This window comes from Podarcis filfolensis (assembly GCF_964270895.1).
Source record: "Podarcis filfolensis genome assembly, chromosome: 13".
Taxonomy (NCBI): Eukaryota; Metazoa; Chordata; class Lepidosauria; order Squamata; family Lacertidae; genus Podarcis; species Podarcis filfolensis.
The window spans coordinates 25,426,722-25,444,425 of NC_139615.1; the positions used below are offsets into that span (position 1 = coordinate 25,426,722).

Sequence of the window (17,704 nt, forward strand, 5' to 3'; positions counted from 1 at the left end):
ATGGAGTTAGGCAACCCCCGAGCCAATTAGATAAGTAACTGTAGAGCCTGTAGAAGATATCTGAAGGTTGCCCTGTATAGGGAAGTTTTTATTCATTTTTTATATATTTTTACATTTTATTCAGGTTTTATATATGTTGGAAGCTACCCAGAGTGGCTGGGGCAACCCAGTCATATGGGCAGCGGATGTATAATGATAGCAGCAGCAGCAGCAACCACAACAAGAAAGACCAACACTAAGAAATAATAATAGAAGATGTCCCTCTTTCATTGGATAGATATTGGAGGGTCTGTAATGAATTCTGCAACTTTGCACAGAATGAGACCCAAAGGCTGATTGTGAATAGCTGCAGTAAGATAGGTACTACAGGAGGTTGAACCAGTTAATCCTCAGTGTCCCTTCCAACTCTACGATTCTATAATACTATGATAGCCAGGCATGGGATAACTTGTGGGTGGATTTTTTATTCTTTAATCTTGTTGAAGCAACTTTCTGTCTTCCATTTGCCCTCTTACTTTCCGCTTAGCTCTTAATAAACTTCATCCAAATAACTGTCTGGATTACCGTGTGTATTGTTGCCAGACCCAAATGGAATTTTTCACTTATGTGCCTACAACATTTTAGAGTCATGCTACATGTGATAAGATTGGAGTCTGCCAAAGAGGAGAAAGCTACATTGGGGTCAGAGAAGATCCAGGAAGGCTAGGTGCTCTCTGTGTCTACCCTTCTCATTACCTGCCTTGGATCCTCTGAAATCACCCATTTTGGGGCAGAGCATGTTAAGGAGGTGGAGCGGGAGGAGATTACTTGCTAGTTCTGGCTTAACTGGCCTACACCCAGACTGACAGCGGTGAAAAGAAAGGGACAAAGATTCTCCCCAATCCTACCACTGTACTTTGTATGCCACATGCTGCCAATTACAACTTTTATTGGTGAAACCAAGCCTAGTCTCAGTCATTCATGAAAATCACCCCTGTAGCCCTTTCAAAGGCCAATGTAGAATATCTTTCTTCTTTCTTTTTTCTTTCTTCCTTTCTCTCTCTCTCTCTCATCTTTCTATCATCTATCATCTATCTGTCTATAATTATCTATCATCAAGCACATCTCATCCTTGGGGGAAAAAATAATTTTAGTGGTCCAGCTTGCTAGTAAAGTCATTTCTAAATTACCTGTTTATTGAGATTTCTTTGTACAGTTTGTGGCAAGGTAAAGCATCATCCACACTTACCTTTTCTCCACACTTTCCAGACATTGTCTGCAATTTAAAGCTTCTTTTCTGAATGCATCCACACCACCACCTCCAGAGCTTTCTCGTAAAAACACACTCTATAAAATTGAATTGGAGCAAATGTCAAACCTCAGAAAACCCAAATTTACATTTGCTCTGATTCTGCCTGGAAGAGTGGGTTTTCATGGAGAAAACTCTGGCATGCTGGGTGGGGGGTGGGGGGGAGAGACCAAGGACACAATCTCGGATTTGTGACTGGAAAATGATGGGGAACTGAGCACGAATTCTTGTTTGTTTGCAGCAGGTTATACAATAGGGTCAAGAAAGTGTTTACCCATTACAGTATATTTGTTGGCATCATTTTGTCTCAGAGAACAATTAAACCACTGAACTGGCAAAAATGAATGGAAGTTCTGGGCTGCCCCCCCCCCCCTTCTCAACCTCACTGATGTGGTTGAGAGTAAAACAGCAATACATTTGGCACCAGCTTAACTGTAGGAGTTGTCCCAGAAGACAGCTTCTGACAGCCACAGGTGACAGCTGATTGGTGGGTGGGGACCAAAGGGGAAGAAACTACCCCAGAAGAATCATGTCTGTACCAACAGAGGTACTACCTCTCCCCAAACACCCCATACAGCCCATGCAGGGGTTGGACTTGATGACCCTTACGTCCCTTCCAACTCTACAATTCTATAATTCTATGTCTGCACAGCCATATGCCCCATAGAACAAAGAATGAAGGGCTTTAAAGTTATTTTAAAAGAAATATCACAATGGATAACTGAACAGCTACATTAATGCATCTGCCTGCTCAGTGAATAATTCATTGTGAGCACAGCTCCCAGAGGGAAGAATCTGGCAGAATAAAACATGGTGAAGAGGCAAATACACTGAAAGTAGTGTATACCTTCTATAACTGTGCCTGAGAAATCTCTAGTGCAACTAGGGTGTCAGGAACAGAGATCTGGCTGTGACCTTCAGGGCTTCAGTAAGTACCAGATTATTTTCTTTTGAAGACTTTGACATGTTTCACTCTGAAGGAACACACTTTGTACATTCCTTCTCATGAATGATACTAAATTATTTCTTGGACAATGATTATTTTTCAGGCTTGATGCCTATTAATAATGTTAGCTAGGAACAATCCTACCAAAGGTTAGCACTTGTTTAATAAAGGTTAGCTATGTTTAATAAAGAAAATGATGATTATATAGATGGAAAGTTCGGCAAAATCTCTTTAATGATTATTAAAACTATACCTCCCCATAAGAACAAGGCACAGAAGCTATAATTTAGGTATAATTTAGAATTTTTATTATAATATCACCTCTAAATCCTATTGATTCCAATGAAGTTAAACACTGCAGTATGTGCCTTTGGATCGTTCCCTTATCAGCCTGGCAGTCCTTGAACAAATAATCCCACATATAATCTATATAAAAAGATTGTGTACAGCCAAGCAATAATATCCTAAATTTATCAGTTCTGAATGTTCTTTTTCCAGGATGCAGAACAGAAAAGAATACATTCTACAAAACACTACAGCACCAGCTAAATTCATCCTCCTGGGTTTTTCTGGTGATCCAAACCTGCAAAGTGCATTATTCTCCACTTTCCTGACACTCTATATCATCACTCTCATAGGAAACCTTCTCATCATTCTTCTGACGTTGGCTGACCCTGCCCTCCACACCCCAATGTATTTCTTCCTAAGAAACCTGTCTTTTCTGGAGATCTGCTACACATCAGTCAATGTCCCTAAGATGCTGTCAAACCTCCTTTCTGGAAATAAATCCATCTCCTTCATCGGATGTGCTGTGCAGACCTACTTTATATTCTTCCTTGGTGGGTCAGAATGTTTCCTTTTGGCCTCAATGGCCTATGATCGATATGTTGCCATTTGTAAGCCCTTACACTACCACGTCCTGATGAGCCAAAAAGTTTATACTACTTTAGCTGTGGTGTGTTGGTTAAGTGGGTTTCTGATGTCCTTTGGTCACACTAGCATGTTATTTACTGTCTCCTACTGTGGCTCCAATGTGATCAACCACTTCTTTTGTGACATCCCTCCTTTGCTGAAATTGGCTTGTGGGGACACTTCTAGGGTTGAAATTGGAGTCTTTGTGGGGGCTATGATTTTTGGGACTTTGCCTTTTATCCTGATCTTGATGTCTTACGCTTTCATTATAACCACTATTTTGAAGATCTCATCCTCTGAAGGTCGGAAGAAGACCTTCTCCACCTGCTCTTCACACCTGATTGTGGTGACCTTGTTCTATGGTTCTGCTTGTATTACTTATTTGAAGCCCAATTCCACTTACTCACCAAACACTGGCAAATATCTCTCCCTTTTCTATACTGTTATAGGTCCCATTTTGAACCCCCTCATATACAGCTTGAGGAATAAAGAGGTAAAACGTGCCTTTAAAAGAATCTGGAATAGAAAGCCTTTTGGGTGATAAAAATGAACTAACACATTATGGGAGATCCAAAATCGGTAGGAACTTGTAACTTCTAACTTCTGAAAACATTAGCTTGGATCCAGAATGATTTAGTTGAACTGTTTTCCCTTTAAAATTAATGGGATTAGATTAATTATGCTTTAATCTAAATCCCATTGATTTAAAAGGGAAACTAATTCATCTAACCTTGCCTGGATCTCACCTAACAACCCAGTCAGAGGAATTTGTACTAATAATAATAATAATAATTAGAGAGTAGAAAAGTTTTTATTGAAAAAAATTGTTTGAGGGAGGATTATGTGAGGTCCTCTACTGCTGTAACCACCAGAAATCCCACAAAGTTCTCTCTGACTTAGAAATCTTCCTACGCAATATGCATTCTGGAATGGATGGAAAACAATGTAAAAGGTCCCATGTTCAGTCCAGGAAAGGCTGGAATAGATTCTTGCCTGAAACCCTGGAGATCTACTGCTAGCCTGCATTCAAAAGTGGGGTTTATTGCATGAGTTTTTGTTGTTTTGTCCCACTTTCTAGCATCCCTTTCATACAGCTATAACTGTTACATTCCAGAACTGTGTCTTTTTGATTACTATCCCACCATGTTGCACTATATTTTAAATGGCCGGGGGGGGGGGGGCAGAATACTGTCCCAGATTTTGTCATATGAAATTGCAATGCAAAGCTGTCATTATTTTCTGAGTCAATGCCAGTGTGGTGTAGTGGTTAAGAGCAGTGGACTCGTAATCTGGTGAACCGGGTTCATGTCCCCGCTCCTCCGCATGCAGCTGCTGGGTAACCTTGGGCTAGTCACACTTCTCTGAAGTCTCTCAGCCTCACTCACCTCACAGAGTGTTTGTTGTGGGGGAGGAAGGGAAAGGAGATTGTTAGCCACTTTGGGACTCCTTAGGGTAGTGATAAAGCTTGATATCAAATCCAAACTACTACTTCTCCTTCTCCTCCCCTCACCTTCTTCTTCTTCTTCTTCTTCTTCTTCTTCTTCTTCTTCTTCTTCGGGGCTACAAGCATTCCCCCCGGAAACAATTAACAAGGAAGTGTGCACTAACATTTCACTAGATTTCCAGAAGTGCTTCTCGTGTTGTGTGAAATATATAACGTGAAAATTAAAAAGTCAGTAAAGGTGCAATAAAGTGGCATCTGAATACAGCTCTTGTACAGCTCTAGACCACACTGAGATAGATGGACCAATATCAGAATCAGTTTCTAGACCCCTGCCCACCATCCTGCATTGTTAAGGACAGCCCCATGACCTTCCAAATAAGGTGTTTAATGTGTCACATGTGGCTACTGCAGTAAGGAAGGAATCAGAAGCATCCCTTCCAAGGACTTTCTTAAGGGAACCTAACTTAAATTCCGAGCTTAAAAAAAAAATAATCTATTGACAACAGAAAATTGACCCAATTGCCTCAACAAGTGTGCCTGTTCTGAATTTTGCAATAATATACTTAATCTCTTCCATAGAGGAAGTTGATGGTTTCACAATATAACAAGAGATGCATTGTGTATGTTTCCTGATATATATTGTTAATACTGCATTTTGTTTAATGGCCCTGGTAACACAAATTGGGTGTTGAAGAATAAATTTTGTAAATAGAAACATGTATTCATAGCATGTTGTTGTTATCAGCTTGAAGCTGATTCTGTACTTTGCATGTTCATCACTGTAGTGTCAGTCTGTATACTACAAAATACTGTGTGCAATCTATTGAGCTTGCATGGCAAATGACACTCTAGAAGGAAGAACCAGATAGTTATCTGGACCGTATGTAACTAGCTTAGCCTAGTTATTGAACATCTGCATTCTGGGTTAACTTGAAAGTGCCAAGCCTTAGAGTCTTGTTCTCTCAGAGATAAGTTGGTCACCTATACCAATGCAAGGCATTATGATGCCTGTGGTTCAAATGGCATCCCCTGGTTCCACACTGTACAAATTCTTTTTGGCTCATTCAAACTGCTGATCCATCTCCATCCATTTCTCTCTCTCTCTCTCTCTCTCTCTCTCTCTCTCTCTCTCTCTCTCTCTTTCTCTCTCCCCCCCCCCCCTGTTTTCACCTGCTCTGTAGTGACCTGAGAGTTGGCAAAATCATATAGTGGTAGGAGTTATATAAATAGGTCAATGTGATGTGGAATAATTTACCAAGTAGGTTAACGTTAGGTCAGCACCCTTAGGCACCTTGGAGTTCTGAGACCTGCTATAGAAACCCTCTCAGGCCAATTACAATATTTCAACCACCCACCCAAAAAAACCATGAAAATGTTTGGGTTAGGGGGGTAGTTTTGTGAAATCCCCCACCTACCAGCTTGATTTGCTGATTCATCAGTGCATTAACATGGGAGTAAGAACCATTAAACTCAGTGTGATTTACTTCTGAGAACAAATCAGAACTGCATTATTAATATCAGATTTGCCCCCTCTTAAAAAAAAAACCAAAAGCAAAATACACCACAGTGGGACACCTTTTAAAGCTTTGGGTCTACTTTCAGATTTGGACTTCCTCTCAGTGTTCCCCTGGAACATTCTTATTTTAAATGTGGGGTTTTTTCCAGTTCAGACTTTCCTAGGATTGAAAACTTCTGCATTTCAAGGGGGAAAGGTCCAGGTCAACTCTGGGATGGGGAAGATGTCATGTGAACACCTGCCCACTAACAGGGGCACAGGCCAGTGTATGTCCAGTTTTTGTTCCACCGTGTACAAGTGGGTCCTGGAGGACCTGTTCCCTATCCTGAAGGCCTTTGTCCACCAGGCCTGGGAGGGCAGGGCCCTGACTGACTCCAACTACAAAAGCTGAGGCTGCTGAACAGAATCTTGGACAGGGGTTTTGTTCAGGGGTGGGGGTGCTGTTACTGATATTAATGTTTTGTATCTTTATATAAGATCTTATTACTATTTATGTGGATATTGTTCAAATTGGTTGTGTATTTTTTGATGTTTTGATTTATTGTCAATGACTACTGTTGTTATGTTGTGATTATGTATTTTTTTTCATGCTGTAAGCCACCTTCAGCATAGTTTAAACTATGGAAAGGCAGCATACAAATAAATTATGTATGTTCTTTATGTATATATATATTATGTATATATTTCCCTGAGTGGGAAAGAAAGCAGCTATTTTTAATGCAACAACCATTTTGCATTCTTCGGATTTCAAAAAAGCGCCTCAGAACAATGTTTTCTGGGTTGGGGGTACATTGCGGTTGCCCCAATTCACTTTCCCTTTGAAAGAATGTTACCTCAATCCCAAAATCCAGACGGGTGCATAGAGAAAGGGGAGCATGAGCACTGCTTAAAATAATGTAATATGGGCCCTGCTGGGACAGACCAAATACTTCCTGCTCTCACAGTGGCCAACAGTGATGGGCAACTATGTCTATTTCAGTTTCTCTGAGTTTCTCATTTTACCTGTCTTAAGTACAGTTCACCATGTTTCCACTTCAGTTTCTGGTGTGTGTGTGTGTGTGTGTGTGTGCGCGCGCGTGTGTATTTATGAAACTTTGTCACCATTTTAGTGCATGTTTATCCTACAATACACATATTCATATGCAATTTTGCCTGATATACACAGCCCAGCAAGCAAAGTCTTAGAATATAATTCCTTTTGTGTGTGTTTTTTTCACTAATATATACCTTTAAAACTTTATATATTTTATTAGATTTATACCCATTTTTCTTTCATCTGGGAAACTAAGGTAACATGCATGTAGCTCTCAACCAGTTAGCCATCCAGAAATTGACCAGACACAGACCTATTCAGGTTCAGCAATGCAATGGCAATGTGGCCCTTTATAGCACAGTTTGAGACTATGGACACCTTCCCCTAATATACATTTTTTTGTATACACTTTTTTTGGGGAGGGAGGAAGTTGGATAAGTGCAGATTTCAAGGATTGGCTGTGTTATGGTTTGCATAATGTTATGAGCAGAGCAAATGAGGACAACTTGCATCAGACTGAAAATCCTCCCCAACCCTTTGGGTACCCCATTTCTTACATTCCTCCATTGTGAGAATTTCACATTTATTTCTATTTTCTCTTTTCTGTTCGTTAACCAATTACACAAGAGGACCTCTTCTCATATCTCAGGACAAACAAACGTATTCAGGAGCTTGTGCTGAAGGACATTGTTGAAAAGTTTTTGAAGTACACATTGTCTCTTCAGTCACTCCAACCCACGGAGTGGGTACCTATGTTCTATGGACAGGCTCAAACAGAGGGCAAGTCTTCTTCAACAAGACATTCTTATACATGTTTAAATCATTTGATCTTTACTTTCCACCACTTCTCCTGGAATAAATGTTCATCAGCCTGTAATTTCCTGGATTCCCCCAGGATACATTTAAAAATGGTGCTACATTAGCCACTTCCTTTGGGTTTCGAGGGGTGGGTTACATAGAGGAAGGTCACATATTGAATTGGAAGAAGGGGTGGGCCGGGTTTAAAACTGTGCCAGAGATCATGGAGAGTAAAAAAATGGGATAATGGAATAGATGGAATTATAGTTAGAACTGCATAATTTAAAGTCACTTTGACATCCACCCTATTTCTAACCTCCCTTTGTCTTTTACTTGACTATTCTCTTCAGCATTCCTTAAAATAAAAATTAAAAAATTATTTTACTTCAGATTCTGGATTAATCAAATATTTGCACTTTTTCACAGTTTAATACCTGAGCATTATGTATGTGACAAATCTTCAAGACTCTGCACTCAATAAGCATGAAATTTCTTCCAGTAGCGCAGGGGTCAGCACCTTTTTCAGCCGTGGGCCGGTCCACCATCCCTCATACCTTGTGGGGGGCCAGACTATATTTTTTTTGGGGGGGGGGGGAATGAACAAATTCCTATGCCCCACAAATAACCCAGAGATGCATTTTAAATAAAAGGACACATTCTATTCATGTAAAAACACGCTGATTCCTGGACCGTCCACGGGCCAGATTGAGAAGACGATTGGGCTGCATCCGGTCCCCAGGCCTTAGGTTGTATACCTCAGTAGTGTATACCTCACAGCAGAGAATAAGATTTGTAACAAATACAAGATCCATCCATCCTAGAGATGTGCAGAGCCTCTACCAGCATCCTTCCCATCCACCTGATTTGTTAATCTCTCTGTTTTTATGCATCAATTTCTTCAGGGCTTGCACCACATCTTTATTTCTCAGACTGTATATGAAGGGGTTGAGTGCAGGGGTGATGACTATGTAAAACACAGATGCTATTTTGACATGCTCCTTGGATGCACTGGATTTTGGTCTCAGGTATATTGAAAGGACGGATCCAAAAAAGAGTGTGACCACAGTCAAGTGTGAGGAGCAAGTGGAGATGGCCTTTCGCATCCCCATACCAAAATGACTACCAAGGATGGTGTAGAGTATGCGAGTATAAGACACAAGTATTAACAAAAGAGGTAATATCAAGGTGAACACACAGGAAATAAACATGCACATCTTGGCTTGGTGTGTCCCCCCATAAGCTATACTGACTAAGGCTGGCATTTCACAGAGAAAATGGTCTATCTTGTTATGGTCTCCAAATGATTGTTTCAAAGTGAATGCAGTGTTGATGGCAGAAAAGAAGAAACCACCCACCCAAGAAGTAGTAGCCATTGCAATACAGGTCCGCTTGGTCATCATGAGGCTATAGTGCAGTGGAAAGCAAATGGCAACATGACGGTCATATGACATGACGGTGAGAAGAAAACATTCTGTAATGCCAAATGAAAGGAAGAAATACAGTTGCACAGCACACTGGATCAGTGGGATGCTCTTTTTCTCAGCCAGAAGGTGAGATAGCATCTGGGGCACCACTGTTGAAGTGTAACAAACCTCCAAGATGGAGAAGTTAGATAAGAAGAAATACATCGGTGTGTGGAGGCGAGAATCTGCTTTGACCAAGACGACTATGAGCAGGTTGCCAATCACAGCTGTTATGTAAATCACATTGAACACAGCAAAAAGTGCAACTTTGATTGTAGCGTTGTCTGTAAGCCCCATTAAGATAAATTCCTTCGGCAAAGTGGTCTGATTGCTTTCTTTCATTATATCTAAAAGAAAGATTATCATGGTCGCAATTAGCTATGGTCCAACACAGGTTTAGAGATACCATGAGGCTGCCATCTCCTGTAGCAGCCTACTTGAGAGTAAGCCCCATTTAACTCAGTGGAACACGCTTCTGAGTAGACCTGCTCCAGTTTGCTCTATAAATGCCCATTATTTTCTGTTGGACTGTGGCCACCATCTTCATACTGACATATAATACCAACAGTATAATGATTTACTATCTCCTGAACAATTTCCACCCCCAGTTCAAAGTGCTATGCATTTAAATATTTATTATTTAAACATTTAAAGCTCTGGATGCTTTGGGAGCTGGATAGCTAAAGGACCCACCTTTATTCACAGGTAATTCTCTGTGTGCTTCAGTCTTCAGAGGACTCTCTGCTCTAAGTTTCACCTCCATATGAGATGCTGCTGTTGACCATGAGGAAGGGGGCCATCTTGTTGATGATGTCCAGGCTTTGGAATGGCCTCTTATCTTTAGATGTCAGCCAAAAATTATATTGCTGAGACATACTTTTCACAGACCCTCCAAGTGTCCCTATTTTCCAGGGACAGTCCTGGATTTACAGTAGCCGTCCCGGTTTCTGCTTTGATCCCGGAATATCCCACTTTTCCTTAGGATGTCCCTATTTGCATTGGAGAAATATTGGAGGGTATGGAGTTATCTGACCTGCAAGCCATCTGAAGGCTAAACTGTATAAGAAAGTTGTTTAATGCTTAATGTTTAATTGTGTGTTTGTATATGTTGGAAGCTACCCAGGGGCAACCCAATCAGTTGGGTGGGGTATAAATAGTTAATAATAATAATAATAAGAAGAAGAAGAAGAAGAAGAAGAAGAAGAAGTATTATTATTATTATTATTATTATTATTATTATTATTATTATTGAATAGGGTGTCCCTATTTTCATCAGAGAAATGTTGAAGGGTATGCGTTCAGTAGGCCACTTTTGGACAATCTGATTTTTGCAATGTTGTTTTAGATGCAGCTTCTTTTACTTCTGTTTTTCATTGTTTTTAAAAATTGATTGTTGTTTTAAATTATTGTTAGGAGCATAGGAAGCTGTGTTACACCAGGCAGACCAAAATCCTACACCAATACGTCCATCCAGTCCTGACTTTTCTGTTGTCCTGCTTTGCCCTCAACATCAACCAGATAAGATGCAGCCATGTCAGTGCACCTTGGGTTACAAAGGAATGATTAACAATGCAATCCTAAGCATGTCTACTCAGAAGTTAACCTCTTTTAGTTCAGTGGGACTTGCTCTCCCATGTAAGTATCCAGGATTTAAGTGTAAACATAGCAATAAAGGGGTGCTGCTGTGGACATAGCCTGGATGTGATTGTTTAGCCAAAGCTGTACTAATCTTTGTATTCCCTCTGACCAATACAAATGCAATTCATTCAAATGCAAAGGAAATACAATGCAAATGTGAGGGTGTCATTAATTGCATATCACTTGAGGATTGAAAACAAGAATAGCAAATACTGAATGTATTCTCTAACCTGATTTCTCTTCCAGTCATCAGATAATTAAATGAACATCAGAAACTTTCAATTATTATTTTTAATCAGAATTTTCCAAAAGCCATAGTTCTCACTGACATTCTGAGACCCAATGATAAGTAATCTATGGCTAATTAGCCATTACTTGCCATTCTTCTCCTTAAAGCATCAAGTGTCTTAGAAATGCAGCAACTGGTACCTGCAACCCATAAACATTCCTGATTCCATACATGGAAATTGGTACACTTTAGACTATGTAGTTCTCAATTTTTAGCACAGTATTTTAACTCTAATATTCATCTAGCCTCAAGTTGTGCGTTTGTTTAAAATGGATTACTATGGGTCTTATTTCTTTCCCTCTTCCCTCCACTTTCCATTGCTGTATTGAATATTAGAGAGTATAAATTACTGTTAATCCATGCTCTTAGAAGATAGTGTCCCTGCCAAACAGCAATGTTTTTTGATGCATGTGAAACAGAGAAAGCAAATGCTTTATATAAAACAATGTCTCTCGCTTGGGATTTGTTTAACACATGAATAATACACACAGGGATAACTTGTAAGGATTTGCTGGGAGGAGATTCACATGAGACATACAACTCTGTCCTGAATTTCTTTGGAAATCACAGTACAATTATTTTGGTGTGTCCTGAGGATTTAAGGTTACTTGTGATTCAAGACGATATCTGCACATCCATCCATTTATGTATGCTGAAGTAGCAATCAATACTGGGTCTCTCCCAATTATTACCTGCATGTTAACAATTTTGCATGGAGTTCTCTTAGGTGTCCTAAGGAACACTTGTAGGTTTCGGTGTTGTCAGGGACTGGGCAGAGGAGGAATGGTGGAGACTGCCTCCCCAGCCTGACCCTTCCAGAGAAGAAGACAGTTCAGAATTACAACCACTTTGAACATTCATAGCTTCCCTCAAAAAATTCCTGGAAACTGTACTTTGTCAAAGATGCTGGAAGTTACTAGGAAACTCCCTTTCTCCCACAGAGCTGTAATCGTTGAGGGATTTATTTTTAAATCATTCTGCCATTCTGCTTCATGGAGCCTTGGAAACAATTTCCAGGCCCTCGTGAAGCACTGGAAGTCACGTCCCAAGGTCTCGTGGGACCTCGGAGGTGGCGTCTGTGGTCTTGCGGGGCCTCCAATGTGACTTTCAGGACCTTATGAACCACTGGAAGTTGCATCTGACATCTTGTGGGGCCTTGGGGGTGGTGCCCAAGGCCTCAGAGGTTGAGTCCAAGACTTTGTGGGGCCTCAGACATGACTTCCGGTGCTCCCAGGCACTGATGTGGCATGCATGCCGTAACATGATGTCATTACATCACATTATGTTGTGCGCGCCGCTGAGCACCCACAACCTAGGGCCCAAGTCGGTGCCCCTGCTCAGTACTCTTAACAAATTATAGTTGCCATAATTCTTTCAGTGAAACCATGCCTACTTAAAGTGCTTTACATGTATAGTGCTGATGGGACCTAAGAGTGCTTTAAATTTATGGTGTGAATGTGATATTAAAATACATGCATTCATATCCACAATTCAATGTGGAGCTAAACTGCAAAAAGCCACCACAATTAACTAGTTGTTTATACTGTAAATCCTAGGAGAATTACACTTAGAATTCCTCTGGTGCAACTGTAGGAGATTTAGGTTGAATCTTTATGGTGGAGCAGAACAAAAGCAGTGTTATGCTTTTAGCTGGTGTTATCTGAGTACTCTAAGGACAGCTTAGAAAGGTAAAGTTATCCTCAAAAAAGCAAAAGTTGGGTTTATTAAAGATGGATCAGAGCCATCTTATGAACCGTGTTCTGCAAGGTAAAACTGTAACGCATTGGTGTATTTTCTTTTAAGAATTCCAGTGGAATAATATTCTTGCACATACTCAGCAGAGTTGAAGCATGGAACAACCACCATTAGGGGCTGTGAGCCTATAGTGAGAAAGGGGTATTATTTTACTCAGAGCAAGCCCTGAAATTCCTTGAAGCGGGGCTTCTAAATTTCATTTTTGTTGTGGAGTTATTGGCACTGGCAACCATTTTAAGAAGACTGCTGAGGAACTAAGGTGAGTGAATAGACAATTTCCCCCTTTGTGGCCAGTAAGACAAAGCTTCCAAAAAGAGGTTTTGGTACTGAGAGTAGCAGCCTAAGATAGAATACTGTTATTGTTAGATGTTTGAGAGTTATAAGCTATGTATCTCTGTATCATTCCTTTCTTTCCAGTCCCTCCAGAGACCCTGGGGGAGGAAGGGACTTGGCAAATCCACACTGTGATCAACTCCCGCCTGGAAACCAATGTCCCCACTGTTGAAGGATGTGTGGGTCCAGAATTGGCCTCCACAGTCACTTACGGACTCATCGTTAAAACCATGTTTATGGAAGACAAACTTACTCGGCTATGAGTGATTGCCAAAGAAAGAAAAAGAGCAGTGGCTTCAGGCAGTGTTACAGACAGGGATCATTCCTGGCCCTTGCTGGAGATGCTGGGAAAAAGAAATAACTGAGGAGCACATCTAAAGAAGTGAGATTTGGTTCTGGAATTTCAAAGCACATTTTAAAGTGTAAGAAAGAAGATAAGGGGGATAGGTTTAGTTATAGAGTGAAGGCATAGGCTGACCTGAAAAACATTTGCACAAGGTAGGAAATGGGAGAGTTGTCAAAGATCAATCTACTTAATTAAAATGTGTTTGTGTGTGCGTCAGAGAGAACGGGAGACAGAGAAGCATCCAGTACCCTTATGATATTTTTTAAAGTGTGCATTTAAAAACAAACTTGTGGTTGTTGTTTCATTTTGACTTAGTACCCACCCCTCACTCCAAGGTCATAGGACCAAATCACAACAGTTAAAGATTAAAAAACAGTCGCTCACTTGAGTTTTCTTTTTTAGTATGTTTTGTATGTGTACTGTGTGCATGCAATTATTTGTGTGCAGAACTGATGGACAAATGGACAAAGAACAAATGGACAAAGGTGGCTGAACAGGCCTACAGACTTAAGCCCCAGTAAAATGTCACTGATGTAATTAATCTTCAATTCCTTCATTTTCTTACTATTGTTTTACATAATGCAGAGCCCCTCCTTACAGGGACAGAAATGTCAAGAATTGTTGTTGTTGTTGTTGTTGTTGTTGTTGTTGTTGTTGTTGTTGTTGTTTTCTCTTCAGATGAGAGCACTCTGGTGATACCGTAAGAATGAATGCAACTTCCACCAGCTATTTCATGTTCCTTGGATTTCCCAGCCATCTGGAGGTGCAGATTCCCATGCTTCTTCTACTTTCTGCTGTCTACGTGGTCACTGTAACTGGGAACTCTTTCATCATTGCCATCACTTGTGCAGACACAAACCTTCATTCCCCAATGTATTTTTTTCTGAGAGTGCTATCGCTCCTGGAGATTTGCTACACCACTGTCACCCTCCCCAAGATGCTGCATGACCTTGTTTCAAGAGACAAGTCCATCTCGTTCAGCGGCTGTGCTCTCCAGATGTATTTTCTTTTATTCCTAGGAACAGTAGAGTGCTTCCTCTTGGCTGTGATGTCTTACGATCGGTACCTTGCAATATGCCTCCCCTTGCACTATATGGTTTTGATGTCCAAAGGTGTTTGTGTCCGCCTAACTTTGGCTTCATGGCTGTGTGGCATTCTCCTTCCACTGGTGAATACAAGCTGGGCATTCAGTTTGCCGTACTGTGGCTCTAATGAGATCAACCATTTCTTCTGTGACTTCCCACCAGTTTTGAAGCTAGCCTGTGCTGATACATCTCTGAATGAAGCAGTGATGCTAGTGAGCAGTTTGATCATCACTCTGATACCTTTCATCTTCATACTCATATCCTATGCCTGCATCCTTGGCACCATATTAAGGGTGCCTTCAGCTACAGGTAGGCAGAAGTTGTTCTCCACCTGTTCTTCACACCTCATCATGGTGACACTTTTCTATGGCACAGCCAGCTTTATGTACTTGCAGCCCAAATCCAGTTACTCTTTAGAACGAGATAAATTCCTCTCCCTTTTTTACACTGTTATAACACCAATGCTAAACCCCATCATTTACACCTTGAGGAACACAGAGGTGAAAAAGGCAATAAAGAGAATGACAAAGAGGAAAATATTGTTCTAATTTTTATTTTTTATTTTTAGTGGCTGCTGTGTACTTATTAATCACCCTAAATTTGGGATCTTCTTAAAGTTGTGAGCTTTGTTGTATATACTACATTGGTATATCATGCAATGAAAATCATAAATGCATAGAATTGTAGTTTTGGAAGGGAACATGGTGGGCATCTAGTCTGACCCCTCCCGCAGTGCAGGAATCTCAACACATAGTCCTCATCCAGCCGGAAACCATACCAGACCCTAGGGAAAGGGGTGGTACACACAGCTACTTTGTATTCAGTGAGCTTAACCAGGGGTGGCAGCACCCTAGATTGTGACTGTGAGCACAAGGATACACCCAAAGAAAGCAAAGCCTTCCTAATAAAATACGGTAATGAGAAACTTCAAAGAACAAAGCTCTACTATTTGTGTTGGCTAAGAGCAATGGATACTGGATTTTATAATGATTGTATTTTTCTTGAACTTATTACCCATCCTTTACCCAAAGGTCTCAGGAGAGAGAGATATTTTTTACTATGGTCTGTCTTACACACCTAAAACGTTGACTGGCTTTAAATTAACTTCAAAGTAAAAATAATTCTGCATTTTTTTCTCCTCAACTCTGTCACTGACAGAAAACTTGATTCTGTGTATGAATATATGGAGCTGCCTTGTACTAAGTCAGGTGATTTGCCCATTTTGTCTAGTGTAGTCTAATACAGGAGTACCTAATGTGGAATCCTCTTAATGATGTTTGACTAAAATTCCCATCATCCTGGACCACTAGCATCATGAGCTGAGGTTGATGAAGCAAAATACCTAGGGGGTTGGTTACCCCTGGTCTTATCTGACTAGCAGTGGGTTTGTGAGTTTTCAGGGAGAAACCCTTTCTATCATCTGCTCCATGATCCTTCTGACTGCAGAAGTGAGGGATTGAACCAGGGACTGTTTTCATGCAACTTACTTAGTTACTTAGCATATTGTTATATAACACCCACAATCTCTACAGCAGTGTGATATTCCAGGGAACTCCCTGTAATCTCACATTGTTGTAGAGATTGGGGATGACTTGTAACACAGGGTCTGTGTTTCTTTTGGAAATGCTGCCTTGAGAAAGGCAAGGAGTGATGCCCAGTGGGTGTGTCAATAACTATTGGCTGAAGTTGTGTCAACTCGTTCAACTTGCTGCTGACAGCAGCAACATTTGAAAAATGTATGAAGGCACGAAGACAGCATTGGAAGAGCTGGACGTCCACAAGATGATCATGTCCTTCCACAAAAATATGTCTGGCACATCCAGTGTGATGCTTTCCCTATAAAGAGTGGTGAAACAGGGCTGTGTTCTTGTCCCAACTCTCTTTGGCATATTCTTCTCCTTGTTGTTCTCATATGCTTTCAGCTTCACTGAAGACAGTCTGTATTTCCATTCCATCCCATTTAAGGAGCGATGGGGTCTGTTCAACCTGGCATGTCTCTGCGCCAAGACCGGCAAACTCTAAAGAAGCTCTACAGAGACTCATTGACCATTTTGCCCAAACCTGCAGGAGTTTGTCCTCTCTATCAACCTGACAAAGAACAACACCCTAGGTCAGGACATCGTCACCAGTACTCCAGGCAGATGGTAGGCGATTTTGTCTACTTGGCCTCCAGAATAACCACCAACTTTTCTATTGATGCTGTGTATTGGCAAGTGTATTGGCAATACAGCAATAGCTCGCCTCTCCAAAAGGGTATGGGAGAATATGATGCTAACGTCCAATACAAAGGTGAAATACAAAGGTGAAATACAAAGGCCTGCATGTTGAGCACACTGCTTTATGGAAGTGAATCATAGGCAACTTCAACCAGCAGTGGCACCTCAATATACATGGTGTCAGTAAGATTTTGGACATCACATGGCAGGAGTGAGTCTTAAACAAAGATATGCTCTCCCCACCCAGCATTCCCAGCATGTTTGCACTTCTGTCTCAGTGACATTTGCACTATTGGTCATGTCCACAGAATGGAAGATGGCATGATCCCCAAGGACATGCTCTACAGGGAGCTTGCTTCAGATACTAGACCTGTTGGAAGACCAATTGTGCATTACAAAGATGTCTGCAAAAATGACATGAATGCTGACAGCATTAATCCTGCCATGTGGGAATCCCTTGCAGATGGTCACAGTGCCTGGAAACAGTCAGGTCATGGATCCACAGAAATGACCAAAGGAGGAATGAAGGCTGGGAGGGGCACAGAAAGAAAAAGTGGCATGGTGCACTTGCAGCAGCAAAACCAGAAGCCTTAATTTGTTCCATCTGCAATAAAACATGTCTCCCTCATATTGGTCAATGAT

At 40.9% G+C, this 17,704-nt stretch overlaps 2 protein-coding genes across 2 annotated transcripts; both read left to right on the top strand.

Annotated features, from left to right (window-relative positions):
* Window positions 1-2,733: 2,733 nt before the first annotated feature.
* Window positions 2,734-3,687, top strand: LOC310746661 (olfactory receptor 10A2-like; the record flags this gene model as incomplete). Its single annotated transcript, XM_083580642.1, has 1 exon — window positions 2,734-3,687. The coding sequence occupies one exon, from the start codon at window positions 2,734-2,736 to the stop codon at window positions 3,685-3,687; it is 954 nt and encodes a 317-aa protein (XP_083436768.1).
* Window positions 3,688-14,467: 10,780 nt separating this feature from the next.
* LOC310748654 (olfactory receptor 10A7-like) lies at window positions 14,468-15,394 on the top strand (the record flags this gene model as incomplete). The annotated part of the gene is made up of 1 exon (XM_083584503.1): window positions 14,468-15,394. The coding sequence occupies one exon, from the start codon at window positions 14,468-14,470 to the stop codon at window positions 15,392-15,394; it is 927 nt and encodes a 308-aa protein (XP_083440629.1).
* Window positions 15,395-17,704: the final 2,310 nt, after the last annotated feature.